This window comes from Balaenoptera acutorostrata, chromosome 10 (assembly GCF_949987535.1).
Source record: "Balaenoptera acutorostrata chromosome 10, mBalAcu1.1, whole genome shotgun sequence".
In the NCBI taxonomy this organism is placed as follows: Eukaryota; Metazoa; Chordata; class Mammalia; order Artiodactyla; family Balaenopteridae; genus Balaenoptera; species Balaenoptera acutorostrata.
Window position 1 is genome coordinate 48,611,673 of NC_080073.1, and position 24,281 is coordinate 48,635,953.

Sequence of the window (24,281 nt, forward strand, 5' to 3'; positions counted from 1 at the left end):
AGTGTACATGACTTCCCTCAGGGTTGGAACAATCTCAGAAAAAGCATTCCAAGTAGGGAGGAGGGGAGGGCTGACCATCAGCTGAACCTGGCAGAGCCAGTAAGACTTGGATGGGTGGAGCAGAAGAAAAGTGGCATTCCTGGAAGGAGGAAAGGCCTGAACAAAGGCAGGCACAGTGAAACCAGGTTGAAGAGAGTGTTGGGCATTCCCTCACAAAAAGGGAACTCACAAAAAGGTCAAAAGTAGGCACAATTGAATAAGAAGGGCAAGAAAACAAAAATCAGTTTGGTGATTAACTCTAGGGGAAAGGAAAGGGATGCAACCAGGATAGGGCACACAGAAGACTTCCAAGATTCAGGTAGTGTGCTATTTCTTTTTTTTTTATTTTTATAAATTTATTTCTTTATTTTTGGCTGCCTTGGTGTGCTGCACGTGGGCTTTCTCTAGTTGCAGTGAGCAGGCTTCTCATTGTGGTGGCTTCTCGTTGCAGAGCATGGGCTCTAGGAGCACAGGCTGCAGTAGTTGTGGTATGTGGGCTTCAGTAGTTGTGGCTTGTGGGCTCTAGAGCGCAGACTCAGTAGTTGTGGCGCACTGGGCTTAGTTGCTCAGCGTCATGTGGGATCCTCCCAGACCAGGGCTCAAACCCATGTTGCCTGAATTGGCAGGCGGATTCTTAACCACTGCACCACCAGGGAAGTCCGAGTGTGCTATTTCTTAACCTGGTGATGAGTACACAAGTGCTCAACTATTCCTATATGTTTATGTGTTCTTTTAAGGTATATTTCATAATTTTAAGTTTGGTTTCTCATGGCTCAGGCAGTAATAATATTTATGGTACCCTGCAATCTGCCCATCCCTTCTTTCAAGCTGAGGGAACGTCCAACACTCTCTTCAACCTGGTTTCACTGTGCCTGCCTTTTTTCAGGCCTTTCCTTCTTCCAGGAATGCCACTTTTCTTCTACTCCACCTGTCCAAGTCTTACTGGCTCTGCCAGGTTCAGCTGATGGTCAGCCCTCCCCTCCTCCCTACTTGGAATGCTTTTTCTGAGATTGTTCCAGCCCTGAGGGAAGTCATGTATACATACTACTTCACCCAGACCATTTCCGGGCACTTAACTTGTGCTGCCAGGTAACCGTAGTCTTCTCTTTTTGTGAGTATTCTGTATTTCAGATTGGGTTGTGGATCACCCATGAGGAGTGGTGGATATCCTATCCGTCAGTAGGAAGTAAAGGACTTTCGTGGAGTTTTGGGTTTGGTGGTGTTGGTTATTTGCCCACCTTAAGCCGTGCCAGCATGATGACAGTCTAGAAATGTATAAAGAGCTGCATTTCTCTCCTTTTTAGGAAAATTTGCAAGAATGTATATACCATTGAATTCTCAGCCTTAGGCAGGAGTATCAGAATCTCCGAGGCACAGCAGTAGTTTATAAAAACATTCAAAAATGCAAGTGTCTCTCACTAACTAAACTCAGGAACTGAATACTCACGTTTATCTTCTGATAACTTGGTGTACCTCACTCTCTGAACTCAGGAACTGGATAGATTCAGACAGCATGGAATTTAATGCCTAGGTTCATTAAATTAATATAAATTCAGATAAAAAGCCCAATGATCTTCATAGCAACAATTAGATTTAACTGTGCTAAGTACCTCATGCAGTCAGTAAAATAGCTTTGTGAGGTTTTTATGCCAGTTTTACAGATGAGGAAACAAACTCAGAAAGGTTAAGAAACTTTCCTCCAGAAGTTCCTGGAAATGCTTAGCACAGCACCTGGCTTGTAAGCGCTCGGTAACTGATAGCTGTTACTTATTAGTTGGTGGGACTAGAATAAGTAAGAAAGCATTATGGAGGTGGAGGTTGAGCAACAGTGTTTCTGACTCAAGTCTGCTTGCTCAGGAAAAACAGGTTTCAGCCGCCATCTGCATGATGTCATTCACACCATACCACTGCTGCATCGTTGCTGCCCATAGCACTGCCTAATTTCTTTCTTTCTTTCTTTTTTTTTTTTTTTTTTGGCTGCATTGGGTCTTTGTTGCTACGCACAGGCTTTCTCTAGTTGTGGCGAGCAGAGGCTATTCTTCGTTGCAGTGCGCGGGCTTCTCAATGCGGTGGCTTCTCGTTGCGGAGCACGGGCTCTAGGCTGGCGGGCTTCAGTAGTTGTGGCATGCGGGCTCAGGAGTTGTGGCTCACAGGCTCTAGAGCACAGGCTCAGTAGTTGTGGCGCATGGGCTTAGTTGCTCCACGGCATGTGGGATCTTCCCGGACCAGGGATTGAACCCGTGTCCCCTGATTGGCAGGCGGATTCTTTTTTTTTTTTTTTTTTTAAGATTTCTTTTTTTTGTTTGTTTGTTTAATTAATTTATTTATTTATGGTTGTGTTGTGTCTTCGTTTCTGTGCGAGGGCTTTCTCTAGTTGTGGCAAGCGGGGGCCACTCTTCATCGCGGTGCGCGGGCCTCTCACTATCGCGGCCTCTCTTGTTGCGGAGCACAGGCTCCAGATGCGCAGGCTCAGTAATTGTGGCTCACGGGCCCAGTTGCTCCGCGGCATGTGGGATCTTCCCAGACCAGGGCTCGAACCCGTGTCCCCTGCATTGGCAGGCGGATTCTTAACCACTGCGCCACCAGGGAAGCCCCGGCAGGCGGATTCTTAACCACTGCGCCACCAGGGAAGCCCCGGCAGGCGGATTCTTAACCACTGCGCCACCAGGGAAGCCCCGGCAGGCGGATTCTTAACCACTATGCCACCAGGGAAGTCCCAGCACTGCCTAATTTCATATTGCAGTGTTTGGGGAAGGAAATGAAGGCTTTCTCTTTGATTCTCAGTGGATTGTGAAGCCTTGTTTGCCTTTAGCACCCAACCTGAATGAGTGAATTTGGGGTTCAGGTGTACCAAAATTAGAGACGCCCCTGCCTGACTGGACATTGAGTTGGAAATATCAGGACATCGAGAAATGTGGACAAAAGTGCCCTATCAATTGCAGTGTGCCTACGTTTATGAACTATTCTCCAGGTGCACAGCTGTGAGCAGTCTGCCTAAACATGGGATTGTCTTCCATCATCCAAAGAGACCTGGGCCCTGGAACTGATGTTACTTCCCTGGTGAATGGCAGTGGACCGTGACAGAGGGAGGGCTCTCCATGACCTTAGAGCAGAGTCTTAAGCTCCGTCCACCCCATCCAGCAGACAGAAGGTGTTACCCTACTGTTATCAGGTTCTTCTGCTTCAGTCTTGTGGGGTGGGGGGTAACTTGTTCTCACTTAGTTTTAACTCATCCAAATCCTAGAGAGAAATATAATTAATTTTAAAGATTTGGTAGCTTTGTGGTAACTATTATAGAATAGTCGGTGCTGTAATGGGTCTTCTTATGCACTTGACAAGCCTTGGGACACAGCCTGAAAGCAGGAAAACAAAGAGGAACTAACTCCATATTGCACAAGCACCAAGGTTGTCATCAGAAAGTAAAGCTGTTGCATCTGGAAAAAACCTTTCTCAATATGGAGTTGGGTAATTTCACCTGTTAACGTATGTACACATGGTGTGTATAGTGTGTTATTAACATTTCACCTGGCAGGGAGACCCAGGAAGGAAGCAAATTTGGAGTGCCAAGGACCCCTTGGAAGGTCCTGGTGAAGCATGTAAGTATGCATGGGCACCTACAAACATGGCATACTTCGATATTAAGTAACCAGGCTGTAGAAAATGTATGGCCAGGAGATGAGTGTGCCCACAAACTGCCTGGGGAAAGGAATGGATCTCAGGACCTACAACCCCTCGATGTAGAAAGGGTAGGGAAGGAATTTGCATGGTGAAAATTTAAAGAAGTGGGCAGACCCAAGGGCAGCAGAGTAGAACCTACAACTGGGATGCTGGCACAAAGCACCCCAGCGAAGGGTCTTAGTTTTTCAACAGAGATAAAATTCGAGGGATGGATTATTAATACAGTTGTCCTTGGAAGGGCCCCAATTCACAGTTATCCTGCAGCCCTTTTATCAAAACCCATGCCTTACTCACTCAGATCATGATGTTCCTTGCATACTGTAGAGATGAAACCTCATCTACCTATAATGTCCAGACCATGAGGGGAAAAAAGTAAGAGGAAATAAAAGTAGCACTACCTGCAGGTGTGTAAACAGGAAAACAGAAGAGGGAAAGCAAACATGGCAGGCATGCTCCAGGGTCCTTTTTTCCCCCCTATTCATTCTCCCCAACCCATCCAAATCTTGACTAGGGGAAACTGTAGAAGCATCCAAGACAGGTAGGGAAATATGAAGAACTCAAAACATCAGAGGCTTGTGGGCTACTTCCCCACGTATGGCTTGGGGCAGGCTGCAAGCTGGCTCGCATCATGTCCAATATACTGTAGGAACAATATTGTAGCAATGATGGAGGGCAGAGTCTAGGCCAGTGAACACCAGGATACCATACCCAGTCCCTCACAGCCTATACTTGGTCTGCAGGAGGTCAAAAGCTTCCCTGTGTCCTATGAAAGCATGTGGAAGTGCTGTACAGGCTTGTGTAGAGTTGAAATGAAAAGGCCTGCAGAGGTGGGCTTTATGGCAGAAGGCAAATGGTTGGGACCATGGACTTCAGCTCTGAGGGCTGGCATCACACTCCAGAGGCCAGATGAGGCCCCCTGCATCTCAGCAGGTAATTATAGGAACTCAGGAATCATGCCAGGTATTTCATGGCAGAACTAGAAGACAATATAAGGACCTGCTCACAGTGATCCATGGCAACCCTTTCCCTCTACCGTGAGGTCATATTTGAGCCTCTCCTTTCCCACACTCCCAGACCTTCTTGGCAAGGTGAGGGGGGGAGGGAAAGAGACCTGAGAAGCAGCATTAAGAGAGACCAAGTTAGGGCTTCCCTGGTGGCGCAGTGGTTGAGAATCTGCCTGCCAATGCAGGGGACACGGGTTCGAGCCCTGGTCTGGGAAGATCCCACATGCCGCGGAGCGACTAGGCCCGTGAGCCACAATTGCTGAGCCTGCGCGTCTGGAGCCTGTGCTCCGCAACAAGAGAGGCCGCGATAGTGAGAGGCCCGCGCACCATGATGAAGAGTGGCCCCCACTTGCCGCAACTAGAGAAAACCCTCGCACAGAAACGAAGACCCAACACATCCAAAAAAAAATAATAATAATAATAATAATAATTAAAAAAAAAAAAAAAGAGAGACCAAGTTACTCTGAAAGACGCTGTGTGAACCAGATAATCTAATATTTACCGGCAAGCTTGAATCTCCCTTTCCTGCCCAGCAGGATGGGGGCTTATAGGAAAGATTAGATTACAGAAAACAAGCTACATTGTCTTTGCACTTCTGAGTTATAGGGTGAGTTAGTGTGCATCCCTGCTCTAACCTTTTTTGTGCTTTAAACTATAGGGCAAGCATATGAAGTGTCCAGTTAAAGCCAGCCCTTTGGCTGCCACCCTTACAGCTAGGGCGGCCAGGAAAGGAGAGCCTTTGTACAGAAGCAGATCATGGGCCCAGTGTTCATCTGCAAAGTGGGCGGGACCCACAGCAGCCCAAGGAGGAGACCATCAGTGGACATGGTGGGACTGTGGTTGGAGGAGCACTGCAGGGGGCTTGCAACAAACCTGTTTTGTCACTTAGGGCCTCTTGGTTTCCAGTGACAGAAAACCCAAACTGCATTAAGAATGCTAGCATTCCTGCTGTAACAATAGCCAAAGTAGACATTTATTTTTCTCGTACATAAAAGTCTGAGTGTGGGCTTCCCTGGTGGCGCAGTGGTTGAGAGTCTGCCTGCCAATGCAGGGGACACGGGTTCGAGCCCTGGTCTGGGAAGATCCCACATGCCACGGAGCAACTAGGCCCGTGAGCCACAACTACTGAGCCTGCGCATCTGGAGCCTGTGCTCCGCAACAAGAGAGGCCGCGATAGTGAGAGGCCCGCGCACCGCGATGAAGAGTGGCCCCCGCTTGCCGCAACTAGAGAAAGCCCTAGCACAGAAACGAAGACCTAACACAGCCATAAATAAATAAATAAATAAATAAATAAATAAATAAATAAAAGTCTTTCAAAAAAAAAAAAAAAAAGTCTGAGTGTAAGCAGTTTGGGGCTGATAGTTCAACCCAATAATCAAGGTCCCGGGCCCTTCCTATGCTGTGTCTGCCATCCTCAATATAGAGCTTCTAGCTCCCACCACTGCACTGCTGCACCCACATTCCTGCAGCGTGAAGTGGGTAGGGAAGGTAGAGAACACACAACTTTGTTAAGGTCATGAATTAAAAGTTGCATATAGGGACTTCCCTGGTGGTCCAGTGGGTAAGACTCCATGCTCGCAATGTAGGGGACCTGGGTTCGATCCCTGGGAACTAGATCCCACATGCATGCTGCAACTAAGAAGTCCACATGCCACAACTAAAGATCCCGCATGCCACAATGAAGATCCCGCATGCAGCAACTAAGACCCGGCACAGCCAAAATAAATAAAAAATAAATATTAAAAAAAAAGTTGAATAAATCTCTTTTTAAAAAATTTATTTTATTGAGGTATAGTTGATTTTCTTTTTTTTTTTTTTTTGGCCACACCATGCATCATGCGGGATTTTAGTTCCCCGACCAGGGATCGAACCTGTGCCCCTGCATTGAGAGAGCAGTCTTAACCACTGGACCGCCGGGGAAGTCCCTATAGTTGATTTTCAATGTTGTGTTAGTTTCTGGTGTATGGCAAAGTGATTCGGTTATATATATATATACACACACATATTCTTTTCCATTATGGTTTATTATAGGATATTGAATATAGTTCCTGTGCTATACAGTAGGTCCTTGTTGTTTATGCATTCTATATATAATAGTTTGCATCTGCTAACCGCAAACTCCCGATCCATCCCTCCCTCCTCCCCCTTCTTCGCAACCACAAGTCTGTTCTCTATATCTGTGAGTCTGTTTCTGTTTCGTAGATAAGTTCATTTGTGTCATATTTTAGATTCCACATATAAGTGATGTCATATGATATTTGTCTTTCTCTTTCTGACTTACTTCACTTACTATGATCTGTTAGTCCATCCATGTTGCTGCAAATGGCATTATTTCATTCTTTTTTATGGCTGAGTAGTATTCTATTGTCTATGTGTACCACATCTTGTTTATCCATTCCTCTGTCAGTGGACATTTAGGTTGGTTCTATGTCTTGGCTATTGTGAATAGTGCTGCTATGAACATTGGAGTGCTTCTGTCTTTTTGAATTATTGTTTTGTCCAGGCATATATCACTTTCTCTTACATCCTATTGCCTGTAGCTTAATCACCTGGCCATACCTAAGGTCTCATTTAGCTGTTGCCACAAAAATGCTGTGTAACAACCACAAAATATCAGTGGTAGACAACAATAAGCATCTATTTCTTGTTCACACGTCTTCAGATCAGCTGATGTTTGGCTGGTCTATGTTGGACTCAGCTGGTCTTGGCTCCAGGCTGCAGCTTGGGTTCAAATCTGTTCCATGTATCTCTCATCCTCTTGCTAACAGCAAGCTGCCCAGGGCCTGTGCTTCTCATGGTGATGAGTTTCATGGTAATGGCAGCATACATAGGCCTTTGCAAGTCATGTATATGGATTAGGAGCTATGTAAAGAAAGTGGCCTTAGAGCAAGGTTGTGACCTTGCACAGATCTGAGCCCTTTCACTTTTACACTTACCTATCCAGGGTCAGAATGGCAAAATGAAGGCCTTAGCCCACGCAACTGCAGAAGCACATTTAAAGCCTTTGCTTGGATCATGTCTGCGAACATCCCATTGGCCAACACAAGTTATACCCACGCCTAAGGTCAGTGGAGTAGGAAGTATACCCCTCCCATGAAGGGAGGAGAGGAGGGATGGAACAAATGTCTTACGAACAATAGTCTACCGACCTTAACTACACAGAACTCTGGGAAAGCAGGGTGGCCATATGCGCAGTTAAAACTCTGGAGTTCTGTTCCTAAAGAAATAAAGGGAAGCTAGATTCTGGGGACAGTCTCTGCCACAACGTGTATCAGTCAGGAGGCAGTTTCCACTTCCAATTTAATGAAACCATGGTTGTGTTCCCCTACGGAAGCATCCTTCCTTTTGGCGCTAGGACTTTCAAACCCACTGAGCTCAGGGTTGCAGAGATGAGAAGCACAAAAATTCCTCTGTATTTCATGTGGTGTAAAAATGAGGAGGGTCACCACATTCTTTACCCTTTGTTTCCCAAAGCTGTGCATTTTGGTTATGGGGGAGATGGCACTGTATACTGGCTGCTGACTTACGGCTTTTAAACTGAGACTTAGCCAGGCCAATCCACTGTTCTACCTAACTAGGTCTTTCTGGATGGTAGGGCATGTGTTGAGACCAGGAATTCTGAGTGTGATGCCACTGTCACACTTTATTTGCCATAGAATGTGTCCCTAAGATAGGAGCAGTGCCATGTGAGATATCACGGCAGTGGATAAGGTATTTTGCAGGTCCATAAACTAGTGGTGGTGGCAGAAATCCTGCAGGCAGGGGAGGCAAATCCACACCCATGATATGTGTCTATTGCTACAAATAACCTTTCCCCAACATGTTGAAAGGTGTCCAAGAACCAGGTGTCTGGCTGGTGCCCCAGGAAATGGTGCCATTTCTGGGTTTAATACAGCTTCTGAATAAACACTTTGGGCATTCAACAGCAGAGCTTAGGGAAATGCCTAGCAGTAATGCCTATGTTACAGAAGAAGAACAGTTACTAATCAATGACCTCAGCTTTCAGACTTCCCTGGTGGTGCAGTGGTTAAGGATCTGCCTGCCAATTACAGGGGACACGGGTTCGAGCCCTGGTCCTGGAAGATCCCACATGCCGCGGAGCAACTAAGCCCGTGTGCCTAGAGCCTGTGCTCTGCAAAAAGAGAAGCCACCACAATGAGAAGCCAGTGCACTGCAATGAAGAGTAGCTCCCGCTCGCCGCAACTAGAGAAAGCCCGCACGCAGCAACGAAGACCCAATGCAGCCAAAAAATAAAATTAATTAATTAATTAATTGAAGAAAAGAATTACCTCAGCTTTCATCTTAAGAAATAGAAAAAAAAAAAAAAGTAATTTGAACTCAAACAGCAGAAAAGAAATAGTAAAGACCAGAGTGGAAATCAGTAAAATAGTAAACAAAAACCCGTAGAGAAAATCAGTGAAACCAAAACTTGATTCTATGAGAAAAATCTATATAATTTTTAAACCTCTAGTCAGACTGATAAAGGAAAAAGGAGAGAGCTTCCCTGGTGGCACAGTGGTTAAGAATCCGCCTGCCAATGCAGGGGACATGGGTTCGAGCCCTAGTGCAGGAAGATCCCACATGCCGTGGAGCAACTAAGCTTGTGCACCACAACTACTGAGCCTGCGCTCTAGAGCCCGCGAGCCACAACTACTGAAGCCCACCGCAATGAGAAGCCTGCGTACCGCAGCAAAGAGTAGCCCCGGCTCGCTGCAACTAAAGAAAGCCCGTGTGCAGCAGTGAAGACCCACCGCAGCCAAAAATAAATAATTAGTTTTTAAGAAAAAAGAAAAAAAGAAGACACAAATAGCAGTAAGAGGAATAAGAGGTGATATCACTACAGTTTTTGCAGATACTGAAAGGGTAATACGGGAATATTGTGAACAACTTAAAGCCAGTAAACTTAACAACTTAGATAAATTTATTGAAATACATAAACTGTCAAAGCTCATTTAAGAAGAAGTAGAAAAAAAAGTAGACAATCAGCATAGAGTTATATCTATTAAAAATTTGAATTTGTAGTTAAAATCCATCCCACAAAGAAAATGGTGGCAGTAGCCAGATTAGCTTGGTGCGGACAAGTCTTCTTGTTGAGCCTGTACACAGTCTTTTACCCTGTCACCATGGCCACTTTGTAAAGGGTCTGTTGACCAAGCACTAGAGAATCTAAGGAAGAGGCCATCTGATGTCCACAGGTTGGGTCCTGTTGTCCTCCCGATTATTGAGTCTCATCTACAACAGATGCCTTTGAATGATTTACACTCTGCGTGTTGCAAGAAGTCCATCTTTCCCCTAGACCTCCTTGTCACCAATCTTCTAATCTTGTTCTTTCTAAATTCCTGACCAGCTGACTATCCTATTAGTGAGTCAGGTTAGCTCTGTACCGTAGTTAGATCTGCAGCAGAGTACTGCCCACTGGAGAATATCCCTTCACTGCCGGCTTTTGGAGCCACTCCAGAGTCAGCTGTGGTGCAGCAGTTACCCACTTCTTGCTGGTTCCAGCACGTGTGTAGATTCATCTGTAAAAGAAGGCTGTGGGTTTTTTTCCTCCACTAACTTATATGTGTTCCCCTTGAGGGCATAGGTAGAATGTTGAAGGAGATATAATCAGGCAGTGGCATTGGATACAAGAGGAGTCCAGTAGTTCACTATGCCTTTGGACCTGCCCAGTATATACCATTTCCATTTCACAATGGCAGGCTGATATGCCTCTCCAATTTTATGGTTCAGTGAACCAGGTAATACCCAGTTCATGATAAGTACTTTGAGTTGATTGAATCTCCCCATGTCTTGCCCTCCACCTGTGCTTTATCCTATACCACCGCCAGTGATAATTTACTTATTTGTGATGACACTGCATGCTGTGGATGGCCAGGGTCCCATTTCCCCCCCACCAAGGAGGTTATCTGTGCCTTCCTCATATACATGAGCCACTCAATTCTGGAATCTCATTTTAAGGCCACTCCTGATACCAGTTATGGTACCAGTCAGGTCCCAAAGGGAAATATAAAGGGCACACTCAAAGTGGATAATTTGAGGAGAGTTTAATAAAGGAGCTGTTTGCAAAGGCATGGGCTGGGCATAGGGAAACCAAGAGGAATGTGCAGTAGTCCAGTTTTGGCAAGGAGAGGAGATGTGGAGGAGAAAACAGATAATATCTATCTGGAACACAGTCCAAACTAGTTTAAACAAACAGGGAATATTCTGGCTCACATATCTGAAAAGTCAAGCTGTAAGTCTTAAAGCAGGGGCTCAAATGAGGTCGTCAGTATCTGGTTTTTCCTCCATTCATATACAGGCAGGATCTCCTATCATGCTCCAAGGTGGCTTCAGAACTTACAGCCTTTTTCATTCAAGCACAGTAGGATCTATCAAAGGATTCACTGGTTCTCGTTGACTCTGGTTAGATCACTTGGCATGCCTGAACCAATCGTGGTGCTCAGCATCAAGGAGAGGTGTTGCTTGGTGTAGATCTGTGTCTGGAGCTGGGGCTGAGGAAAATCAGGGCATGGAGCCTGGATGAGGAGGAGCAATATTGATGCTGGGTAGCGAAAATACCATGTACCCTGTATCTCTCTTCCCAGATATATGGGGCAGAGCTTTTCTATCTTTCGTACCTATGACTCACCTGGGGGTCCCATTAAAGTGCAGAATTTGATGAATTAGGCCTGCAGTGGGGCCTGAGAGTCCTTATTTCTAACAGGTTATGTTGATGCCCCCAGTCCAGGGACCACATTTTGAGTAGCAAGATTCTATGGCTGCATAGTCGAATGTGGTAGCCACTGGTCCCATGTGGCTATTGAGCACTGGAAATGTGGCTAGTCTAAATTGAGATGTGCTGTAAGTGTAAAATACACCCTGCATTTTGAAGACTTAATATGAAAAAAACTAAAATGTCATCAATAGTTTTTATATAGATTACATGTTGAAATGATATTTTAGATATATTGGGTTAAATAAACTATTAAAATTAATGTCACCTGTTTCTTTTTATTTTTTTAACATGGCTGCTAGAAAATTTAAAAATACATACGTGGCTCACATAGTTCTGTTGGATAATACTGCGTTATCCAACTCTTGAAGGAAGTAACTCTTGAAGTAGATGAAGCTGGTGTTCTTAAACCATTTTCACTTATGATACTCAATCAAAAGAGCGAATAAAGCAGAGACCTCGTGAGAATTAACCTCATGGGTCCTTGGACTTGGTGCACCCTCAGGACCTGATGACCTCGGGTTAGGTAATTGCAGGTTGAATTGATGCGTAAGTGCTTAGGACAGGGGATAATGCTTGAGGGCATTATGGTAAGTGAAATAAGTCAGACAGAGAAAGACAAATAATGTATGATCTCACTTATATGTGGAATCTAAATAAACAAAACACCAAACTCATAGAAAAAGAGATCAGGGACTTCCCTGGTGGCGCAGTGGTTAAGAATCCGCCTGCCAATGCAGGAGACATGAGTTCGAGTCCTGGTCCAGGAAGATCCCACATGCCACAGAGCAACTAAGCCCTTGCGCCGCAACTACTGAGCCTGTGCTCTAGAGCCTGTGAGCCACAACTACTGAAGCCCATGTGCCACAACTATTGAAGCTGGCGTGCATACAGCCCGTGCTCCACAGCAAGAGAAGCCACCGCAATGAGAAGCCCGCGCAACGCAACGAAGAGTAGCCCCCGCTCGCTGCAACTAGAGAAAGCCCGCGCGCAGCAACAAAGACCGAACACAGCCAAAATATAAAAATAAGTAAATAAATTTATAAAAAAAAAAAGAAAAGAAAAGAAAAAAGAAAAAGAGATCAGATTGTGGTTACCAGAGGCGAATGTTGTGGGGAGGGGGAATTGAAGTAAGGAGGTTAAAACATACAAACTTCCAGTTATAAGATAAACAGGTATTGGAGATGTAATGTGCAACATGATGACTATAATTAACAATGGTGTGTGATATACAGAAAAGTTGGTGAGAGTGTATCCTAAGAGTTCTCATCACAAGGAAAAAAAAATCTCTTTTTTTAAAATAAATTTATTTATTTTTATTTTTGGCTGCATTGGGTCTTCGTTGCTGCTCGTGGGCTTTCTCTAGTTGCGGTGAGGGGGGCTATTCTTCGTTTCGGTGCATGGGCTTCTCACCGCGGTGCCTTCTCTTGTTGCGGAGCATGGGCTCTAGGCGCACAGGCTTCAGTAGTTGTGGCACGCCGGCTCAGTAGTTGTGGCTCACAGGCTTAGTTGCTCTGCCCACATGTGGGATCTTCCCGGACCAGGGATCGAACCCGTGTCCCTTGCATTGGAGGGCAGATTCTTAACCACTGTGCCACCAGGGAAGTCTCATTTCTCTCTCTTTTAATCTATATGAGATGATGGATGTTAACTAAACTTGTGGTAATCATTTCACAATATATGTAGGTCAGGTTGTACACTTTGAACTTACATAGTGCTGTATGTCAGTTATATCTCAATAAAACTGGGGTAAAAACAAGATGGAAAATTAAGTTTTAGTCATTGCATAAGCACCCAGGGACTTTTTTTTTTACTTCTTTTTTATGTTAAATTTAAAAAAAAACTTTTTATCTTGAGATAATTATAGATTCACAGAAAGTTGCAAGAATAGTACAGAGAAGTTTCTGAACCTTTCACACAATTTCCCCCAATGGATACATCTTATGTAACTATAGTACAGTATCAAAACCAGGAACTTGACATTGGTACAATGTGTATGTACAGTTCTTTGCCATTTTATTACGTGCAGGTCCTGTGTAACGACCACTACAATCAAGATACAGAACTACAAATAAATAAAGTAGCTAAAAAAAAAAGATACAGAACTACTACCACACCTTAAAGAGCTCCCTCAGCTACCTCTTTATAGAACATCCATCCCCTTTCCCTGCCAACCATCCCTGACAACCACTAATTTATTCTCCATCTCATCTATTTCGAGTAGAATTTCATTTTGATTTATTTCTAGTTTTTGGAGAGTGTCTCTTTGTGCAGATATTTAGGTACGACATTCTGTATACATAACTTATCTCAGTTCTACTTGTGTTGACATTACCAGTTTCAGTGAGGGGTAGAAACCTTTCTTCTCTTTAAGTCCCTTTACTCTCCCCTGTTTATAACTGTCTTAAGTATTTTCTCTATATAAATTGAGAACTGCATCAGACGATGCATGAGTACTCAGGACAGGGGACGATGGACTGGACCTGGTAGGCTTTGATCTTTTTAGGAAAGAGGAAATAGAAGGGACCACAGAGTCCCTCCTCCCAGCCAGCAGTCACTTCATTTCTCCCTTTTGTTTGTGCAGTTGCTTGAAGTAGAAATTACCGCAGTGCTCATCAACTTTTCTAATCTATCCAGCATACAACCACTAACCTTTTGCTTAAACCTTCAGGTATAATTTAGAAAACTCAAGGAAAACATATTATTAAATTATTTTCACTCTTTTTTTCTTCCTTCTTGATATTCCAAGATTGTTTTTCCAATCATTTATTTTTTGCTTTAAAAACTTCTACTAGCTATTTTTTAAGGGGTGGGGGTTGCTGTTGACAAATTCTCTCAGTTTTTGTTCATCGAGAATGTCTTGATTTCCTCTTCATTCCTGATTTTCTCTGCATATAGGATTTTTAGTTGACAGTTCTTTTCTTTCAGCACTTGGAAAATGTTGTGCCACTTCCTTCTGACTTCCATGGTTTCTGATGAGAAACTTGACATCATTCAAAATTATTTTTCCATTATAGGGAAGTTGTCATTTCTCTCTGGCTACTTTCAAGATTTTTCTTTGCCTTTAGTTTTCAGAAGTTTGACTATGATGAATATTGACATGGATTTCTTTGGGTTATCCTGTTTGGGATTTTATCAGCTTCTTGAATCTATAGGTTTATGTCTTTGCCATATTTGGAAAACTTTTAGCCATATTTATTTGAATATTTTTTAAGCTCCACCTTCTTCCTCCTCTACTTTTGAGACTCCAATGACATAAATATTAGATCTTTTCTTATAGTCCCACAAATTCCTGAGACTCTGTTAATTTTTTTTCAGTCTATTCTCTCTCTATTGTTCAGATTGGGTGATTTCTATTATTCTTTCTTCAAGTTCATTTTACTATAGAACTCATCTAGTGACATTTTTCAGTGGGTTTTTTTTTCAGTTTTAAAATGTCAATTTAGTTCTTCTTCATCTGTTTTGTTTCTTTGCTGAGACTCTTCATTTGTTTGAAGTATGTCTGTAATTGCTCATTGAAGCATTTTCATACTGGCTGCTTTAAAATCCTTGTCAGATAATTTCAACATCACTGTCATTTTGGTGTTAGCATCTATTGGTTATCTTTTCTTGCTCAAGTTGAGATTTTCCTGGTTCTCAGTGTAAAGAGTGATTTTCAGTCCTGGACATTTTGAGTATTATGTTATGAGACTCTGGATCCTATTTAAATCTTGTGTTTTAGCAGGCTTTCACTGATGCTGTCAGATAGAGGTCAAAGTTCAGGTTCCCCACTCAGCCGCTGTTGACATCCTGGGAAGGGGGTGTAGAGTGGGTGCCTAATTACTGCTGGGCCAGGGTGGGAGTTCAGGCTGCCCACTGATCCTCTGCTGAGACCACCCTGGCTGGGAGGGGAAGGATGCCTTGTTTTTGCCACACTCGTGGCTTCTACTGACAGGATGGAGGAGCACATTGCTTCTGGCAATGGCGACAGCCCTGACTCTCCACTAGGCCTTCTGACAGCACCCTGCAAGTAGGAGTAGAAGCCTAGGGTCCCCGTTTATCTTGGCTGGCAGAGTGTAGGGAGTATTACAGTTTTTTTTTTTCTGTGGTTTGACTGGAGTAGAGTAGACTGGAGTAGTCTAAAAGTTTTCTTTCTTGTTACTCTGCCCCTTCCTAGTCCTTTGGCTAGAAAGAGCAGGATTTCTTTTTTTTTTCATCTGTACCCATTTGTTTATGGGTTGCTAGCTTCTCTAGTACTCAGTCTGAGATATCTGAGGCAAAAAGAAAACCATCGGAATCATTGCCATGTCTTCCTATGGGTCCCAAGGCTGCTAGTCAGACTATCTCCCTCTCCACCCTTCAGAGTCTTCTTATTTTATTTATATATATATATAATATATATATTCCATATAATATATCTATATGTATATATATGGCCCAGGGGTTTTTTTTAGCTGTACTTAACAGAGGGACTGAGGAGACGTGTTTATTCCATATTGTCCTGGAACCACAAGTCCCCAGGGACTTTTAGACCATTTCTCCTGCCTCACCTGGTGAACAGCAGCCAGTGGGGACAGTGTTCACCTGAACTGATGGTGAGCTCCCTCCTCACCCACCTCCCTACCAGCCCAGCGGCCCTGCCTGTTTTTCTGTGATTCTGAGTTTGCCTTCTGGAATTTGAAATCATTCCAGCCTGGTTTGAGCAGGCATTTTCCAGTTTTCTACTACTTGCTAGCTCCCAGCCCCACCACTCAGAATTCTCCATCAACCAGAGGCCCACAGAGGCTACTCCTGCACTGTTGTGGGCCAGAACTCTATTCGTGTCTCTCAGGCTGGAGCGCATGGTCCCCTTTGCTACAGAGCGAGGCTTGCAATGCAGCTGCCGAGGAGCCATGGCGCTTCCCCGTTTTTCCAGGGTCAGTGGTCTGGTCCTTCTGACTCAAATGCCATGCAGTTTGTGAGAGTCCCTTTTAAGTTTAAGTTAAAGGAAAATATTTTGAGTTGAAGAAGATATTTTTGGAATACTTTTATTAAGACTCAAAATTAATGAATGATTTTTTAAAAACCCCAGTGATCCAAGGTGAGATTTTCAGATGTCTGGGAATATATTATCAAAATTTTCTTCCACTTCCCCATGAGATAGGAAACAATTATTTTCTGTTTCAGTCATTCCTAATGAATGATTTTAAGATACCTACCTTAGGGAGATGCAGCAAGAGAGACATTTGTCCAAGTGAAGTAACAACAATGCTTGCACTTTTTAACTTAAAACATTTTTTTATATTTTGAAAAATTTTAGACACACAAGAATAGAGAGAAGAAATATACCTTCAATTTAATAACTAATATATGGTCACATTTACTTCATATAGTCTTTGTTATTTTTTTCTCTCTTAATTATTTAAAGGAAATCCCAGACATCATTCATTTCATACCATGTACTTCAGAATTAGTTTCTAACAAATTGAACATTTTCTTTATGTAACCACAATGCTATTATCACATCTAAAAAAATAGTGATAATTCTTTCACATCATCTAATACCCAAATTTCCACAATTGTCTCAAGAATGTCTTTTTTTTTAGTGGTAAAATACACGTAACATAAAATTTACCATAGTAACCAGTTTTTAAGTATATAGTTCAGTATATTGTGTTTTTTTTGTGTTTTTTTTTAGGAAAAGAAGTTCATTTAATGAGCTCCAGGGAACGCTCAGCCTGCTGCCATACTAACTCATGAATTACAATGGATTGTTGGTAAGCAAGACAAGACAACAGGGAACAAACAAAACAAACAAAAATCAAGACATTGTTTCTTACTGAACTCTTCTCAAATTAGATCAAGGAATTATGGTTCAATGCCACAGCTGTAAATCATTTCTCCTCCTGGAGAGGTTAGAAGGGCTTATAATATTTACCCTTTTTTTTCAGAAAGAATTTAGGTCTGAGCAAAACCTTTTGTGTCCTCCAACCTCAAAGTTTATTGGGGATGGAAGTCCAAATTTGCTGTCACATGCCATAAAAAGAATCTCATGAGCAGAGGGTCAAACTAATTTTGGAATATATGAATTATGCCCAGTGTTATTTTAAATAGAATTTTTTTCTGAGATATACATTTTAAAGTAATAACTAGAATTATGACTTATAACATTATACCAGAACATATAAGATTTTTAGAAATTTCATGTAATGTCTGAAACATTTATGTTAACATATTTCCATACAAATAACCCAAAGAAAGTTTCGTATTAGTTGTTTATTTGTTTGTTTGTTTGTTTGTACTGCAGGTTCTTATTAGTCATCAGTTTTATACACATCAGTGTATACATGTCAATCCCAATCGCCCAATTCAGCACACCACCATCCCAACCCCACCGAAAATAGATTTTAAACTAAAATATATAAATTTTTGACTGATCTATATAACTCTGGGTTCTGAAACTTCTTTTTTTTTTTTTTTTTTTTTTTTAAGATTTTTAGAAATTTCATGTAATGTCTGAAACATTTATATTAACATATTTCCATACATATTTCCATACAAATACAAATATAAGATTTTTAGAAATTTCATGTAATGTCTGAAACATTTATATTAACATATTTCCATACATATTTCCATACAAATACAAATATAAGATTTTTAGAAATTTCATGTAATGTCTGAAACATTTATATTAACATATTTCCATACATATTTCCATACAAATACAAATATAAGATTTTTAGAAATTTCATGTAATGTCTGAAACATTTATATTAACATATTTCCATACATATTTCCATACAAATACAAATATAAGATTTTTAGAAATTTCATGTAATGTCTGAAACATTTATATTAACATATCTCCATACATATTTCCATACAAATACAAATATAAGATTTTTAGAAATTTCATGTAATGTCTGAAACATTTATATTAACATATTTCCATACAAATAACCCAATGAAAGTTTAGTATTAGTTGTTTTGTTTGTTTTTTTATACTGCAGGTTCTTATTAGGCATCAGTTTTATACACATCAGTGTATACATGTCAATCCCAATCGCCCAATTCAGCACATCACCATCCCCACCTCATCGCAGTTTTCCCCCCTTGGTGTCCATATGTCCATTCTCTACATCTGTGTCTCAACTTCTGCCCTGCAAACTGGCTCATCTGTACCATTTTTCTACGTTCCACATACATGCATTAACATACGATATTTGTTTTTCTCTTTCTGACTTACTTCACTCTGTATGACAGTCTCTAGATCCATCCACTTCTCAACAAATGACTCAATTTCGTTCCTTTTTATGGCTGAATAATATTCCATCGTATATATGTACCACAACTTCTTTATCCATTCGTCTGTTGATGGGCATTTAGGTTGCTTCCATGACCTGGCTATTGTAAATAGTGCTGCAATGAACATTCGGGTGCACGTGTCTTTTTGAATTACGGTTTTCTCTGGGTATATGCCCAGTAGTGGGATTGCTGGGTCATATGGTAATTCTATTTTTAGTTTTTTAAGGAACCTCCATATTGTTCTCCATAGTGGCTGTATCAATTTACATTCCCACCAACAGTGCAAGAGGGTTCCCTTTTCTCCACACCCTCTCCAGCATTTGTTGTTTGTAGATTTTCTGATGATGCCCATTCTAACAGGAGTGAGGTGATACCTCATTGTAGTTTTGATTTGCATTTCTCTAATAATTAGTGATGTTGAGCATCTTTTCATGTGCTTCGTGGCCGTCTGTATGTCTTCTTTGGAGAAATGTCTATTTAGGTCTTCTGCCCATTTTTGGATTGGGGTGTTTGTTTCTTTGATATTGAGCTGAATGAGCTGTTTATATATTTTGGAGATTAATCCTTTGTCCGTTGATTCATTTGCAAATATTTTCTCCCATTCTGAGGGTTGTCTTTTCGTCTTGTTTATGGTTTCCTTTGCTGTGCAAAAGCTTTGAAGTTTCATTAGGTCCCACTTGTTTATTTTTGTTTTTATTTCCATTACTCTAGGAGGTGGATCGAAAAAGATCTTGCTGTGATTTATGTCAAAGAGTGTTCTTCCTATGTTTTCCTCTAAGAGTTTTATAGTGTCCAGTCTTATATTTAGGTCTCTAATCCATTTTGAGTTTATTTTTGTGTATGGTGTTAGGGAGTATTCTAATTTCATTCTTTTACATGTGGCTGTCCAGTTTTCCCAGCACCACTTATTGAAGAGACTGTCTTTTCTCCATTGTATATCTTTGCCTCCTTTGTCATAGATTAGTTGACCATAGGTGCGTGGGTTAATCTCTGGGCTTTCTATCTTGTTCCATTGATCTATGTTTCTGTTTTTGTGCCAGTACCATATTGTCTTGATTACTGTAGCTTTGTAGTATAGTCTGAAGTCAGGGAGTCTGATTCCTCCAGCTCCATTTTTTTGCCTCAAGACTGCTTTGGCTATTCGGGGTCTTTTGTGTCTCCATACAAATTTTAAGATGATTTGTTCTAGCTCCGTAAAAAATGCCATTGGTAATTTGATAGGGATTGCATTGAATCTGTAGATTGCTTTGGGTAGTATACTCATTTTCACAATGTTGATTCTTCCAATCCAAGAACATGGTATATCTCTCCATCTGTTGGTATCATCTTTAATTTCTTTCATCAGTGTCTTATAGTTTTCTGCATACAGGTCTTTTGTCTCCCTAGGTAGGTTTATTCCTAGGTATTTTATTCTTTTTGTTGCAATGGTAAATGGGAGTGTTTCCATAATTTCTCTTTCAGATTTTTCATCATTAGTGTATAGGAATGCAAGAGATTTCTGTGCATTAATTTTGTAGCCTGCAACTTTACCATATTCATTAATTAGCTCTAGCAGTTTTCTGGTGGCAGTTTTAGGATTCTCTATGTATAGTATCATGTCATCCGCAAACAGTGACAGTTTTACTTCTTCTTTTCCAATTTGTATTCCTTTTATTTCTTTTTCTTCTCTGATTGCCGTGGCTAGGACTTCCAGAACTATGTTGAATAATAGTGGTGAGAGTGGACATCCTTGTCTCGTTCCTGATCTTAGAGGAAATGCTTTCAGTTTTTCACCATTGAGAATGATGTTTGCTGTGGGTTTGTCATATATGGCCTTTATTATGTTGAGGTAGGTTCCCTCTATGCCCACTTTCTGGAGAGTTTTTATCATAAATGGGTGTTGAATTTTGTCAAAAGCTTTTTCTGCATCTATTGAGATGATCATATGGTTTTTATTCTTCAATTTGTTAATATGGTGTATCACATTGATTGATTTGCGTATATTGAAGAATCCTTGCATCCCTGGGATAAATCCCACTTGATCGTGGTGTATGATCCTTTTAATGTGTTGTTGGATTCTGTTTGCTAGTATTTTGTTGAGGATTTTTGCATCTATATTCATCAGTGATATTGGTCTGTAATTTTCTTTTTTTGTAGTGTCTTTGTCTGGTTTTGGTATCAGGGTGATGGTGGCCTCATAGAATGAGTTTGGGAGAGTTCCTTCCTCTGCAATTTTTTGGAAGAGTTTGAGAAGGATGGGTGTTAGCTCTTCTCTAAATGTTTGATAGAATTCACCTGTGAAGCCATCTGGTCCTGGACTTTTGTTTGTTGGAAGATTTTTAATCACAGTTTCAATTTCATTACTTGTGATTGGTCTGTTGATATTTTCTGTTTCTTCCTGGTTCAGTCTTGGAAGGTTATACCTTTCTAAGAATTTGTCCATTTCTTCCAGGTTGTCCATTTTATTGGCATAAAGTTGCTTGTAGTAGTCTCTTAGGATGTTTTGTATTTCTGCGGTGTCTGTTGTAACTTCTCCTTTTTCATTTCTGATTTTATTGATTTGAGTCCTCTCCCTCTTTTTCTTGATGAGTCTGGCTAATGGCTTATCAATTTTGTTTATCTTCTCAAAGAACCAACTTTTAGTTTTATTGATCTTTGCTATTGTTTTCTTTGTTTCTATTTCATTTATTTCTGCTCTGATCTTTATGATTTCTTTCCTTCTGCTAACTTTGGGTTTTGTTTGTTCTTCTTTCTCTAGTTTCTTTAGGTGTAAAGTTAGATTGTTTACTTGAGATTTTTCTTGTTTCTTTAGGTAGGCTTGTATAGCTATAAACTTCCCTCTTAGAACCGCTTTTGCTGCATCCCATAGGTTTTGGGTCGTCGTGTTTTCATTGTCATTTGTCTCTAGGTATTTTTTTATTTCCTGTTTGATTTCTTCAGTGATCTCTTGGTTATTTAGTAACGTATTGTTTAGCCTCCATGTGTTTGTCTTTTTTACGTTTTTTTCCCTGTAATTCATTTCTAATCTCATAGCGTTGTGGTCAGAAAAGATGCTTGATATGATTTCAATTTTCTTAAATTTACTGAGGCTTGATTTGTGACCCAAGATGTGATCTATCCTGGAGAATGTTCCGTGTGCACTTGAGAAGAACGTGTAATCTGCCGTTTTTGGATGGAATGTCCTATATATATCAATTAAATCTATCTGGTCTATTGTGTCATTTAAAGCTTCTGTTTCCTTATTTATTTTCATTTTGGATGATCTGTCCATTGGTGTAAGTGAGGTGTTAAAGTCCCCCACTATTATTGTGTTACTGTCGATTTCCTCTTTTATAGCTGTTAGCAGTTGCCTTATGTATTGAGGTGCTCCTATGTTGGGTGCATATATATTTATAATTGTTATATCTTCTTCTTGGATTGATCCCTGGATCATTATGTAGTGTCCTTCCTTGTCTCTTGTAACATTCTTTATTTTAAAGTCTATTTTATCTGATATGAGTATAGCTACTCCAGCTTTCTTTTGATTTCCATTTGCATGGAATATCTTTTTCCATCCCCTCACTTTCAGTCTGTATGTGTCCCTAGGTCTGAAGTGGGTCTCTTGTAGACAGCATATATATGGGTCTTGTTTTTGTATCCATTCAGCCAGTCTATGTCTTTTGGTTGGGGCATTTAATCCATTCACGTTTAAGGTAATTATCGATATGTATGTTCCTATGACCATTTTCTTAATTGTTTTGGGTTTGTTTTTGTAGGTCCTTTTCTTCTCTTGTGTTTCCCACTTAGAGAAGTTCCTTTAGCATTTGTTGTAGAGCTGGTTTGGTGGTGCTGAATTCTCTTAGCTTTTGCTTGTCTGTAAAGCTTTTGATTTCTCCATCAAATCTAAATGAGATCCTTGCCGGGTAGAGTAATCTTGGTTGTAGGTTCTTCCCTTTCATCACTTTAAGTATTTCATGCCACTCCCTTCTGGCTTGCAGAGTTTCTGCTGAGAAATCAGCTGTTAACCTTATGGGGGTTCCCTTGTATGTTATTTGTCGTTTTTCCCTTGCTGCTTTCAATAATTTTTCTTTGTCTTTAATTTTTGCCACTTTGATTACTATGTGTCTCGGCGTGTTTCTCCTTGGGTTTATTCTGTATGGGACTCTCTGCGCTTCCTGGACTTGGGTGGCTATTTCCTTTCCCATGTTAGGGAAGTTTTCGATTATAATCTCTTCAAATATTTTCTCTGGTCCTTTCTCTCTCTCTTCTCCTTCTGGGACCCCTATAATGCGAATGTTGTTGCGTTTAATGTTGTCCCAGAGGTCTCTTAGGCTGTCTTCATTTCTTTTTATTCTTTTTTCTTTAGTCTGTTCCGCAGCAGTGAATTCCACCATTCTGTCTTCCAGGTCACTTATCCGTTCTTCTGCCTCAGTTATTCTGCTATTGATTCCTTCTAGTGTAGTTTTCATTTCAGTTATTGTATTGGTCATCTCTGTTTGTTTGTTCTTTAATTCTTCTAGGTCTTTGTTAATCATTTCTTGCATCTTCTCAATCTTTGCCTCCATTCTTATTCCGAGGTCCTGGATCATCTTCACTATCATTATTCTGAATTCTTTTTCTGGAAGGTTGCCTATCTCCACTTCATTTAGTTGTTTTTCTGGGGTTTTTTCTTGTTCCTTCATCTGGTACATAGCCCTCTGCCTTTTCATCTTCTCTGTCTTTCTGTAACTGTGGTTTTTGGTCCACAGGCTGCAGGATTGTAGTTTTTCTTGCTTCTGTTGTCTGCCCTCTGGTGGTTGAGGCTATCTAAGAGGCTTGATGGGAGGCTCTGGTGGTGGGTAGAGCTGACTGTTGCTGTGGCGGTCAGAGCTCAGTAAAACCTTAATCCACTTGACTGTTGATGGGTGGGGCTGGGTTCCCTCCCTGTTGCTGTGGCGATCAGAGCCCAGTAAAACCTTAATCCACTTGACTGTTGATGGGTGGGGCTGGGTTCCCTCCCTGTTGGTTGTTTTGCCTGAGGCAACCCAACACTGGAGCCTACCCGTGCTCTTTGGTGGGGTTAATGGCAGACTCTGGGAGGGCTCACGCCAAGGAGAACTTCCCAGGACCTCTGCTGCCAGTGTCCTTATCCCCACGGTGAAACAGAGCCACCACTCGCCTCTGCAGGAGACCCCCCAACACCAGCAGGTACGTCTGGTTCAGTCTCCCCCAGGGTCACTGCTCCTTCCCCTGGGTCCCGATGCACACATTACTTTGTGTGTGCCCTCCAAGAGTGGGGTCTCTGTTTCCCCCAGTCCTGTCACAGTCCTGCAATCAATTCCCACTAGACTTCAAAGTCTGATTCTCTAGGAATTCCTCCTCCCTTTGCCGGACCCCCAGGTTGGGAAGCCTGAGGTGGGGCTCAGAACCTTCACTCCAGTGGGTGGACTTCTGTGGTATAAGTGTTCGCCAGTCTGTGAGTCACCCACCCAGCAGTTATGGGATTTGATTTTACTCTGATTGAGCCCCTCCTACCGTCTCACTGTGGCTTCTCCTCTGTCCTTGGACGTGGGGTGTCCTCCTTGGTGAAGTCCAGGGTCTTCCTGTCAATGATTGTCCAGCAGCCAGTTGTGATTCTGGTGCTC

General features: G+C 41.6%; 1 protein-coding gene across 5 annotated transcripts in view; it reads left to right on the forward strand.

The window, feature by feature from the left end:
* The window catches only part of LOC103012658 (nuclear pore-associated protein 1-like), a 34,210-nt gene that overhangs the window by 6,357 nt on the left and 3,572 nt on the right, over positions 1 to 24,281 (forward strand). For all 5 annotated transcript variants that reach the window (XM_057554491.1, XM_057554488.1, XM_057554490.1 and 2 more), the window contains exon 3: positions 17,090 to 17,168. Coding sequence is in view for 1 of the 5 variants with exons in the window: in XM_057554492.1 (XP_057410475.1) it covers positions 17,148 to 17,168 (21 nt within the window). In the remaining 4 variants the exon portion in view is untranslated. The remainder of the gene's footprint in view (positions 1 to 17,089; positions 17,169 to 24,281) is intronic.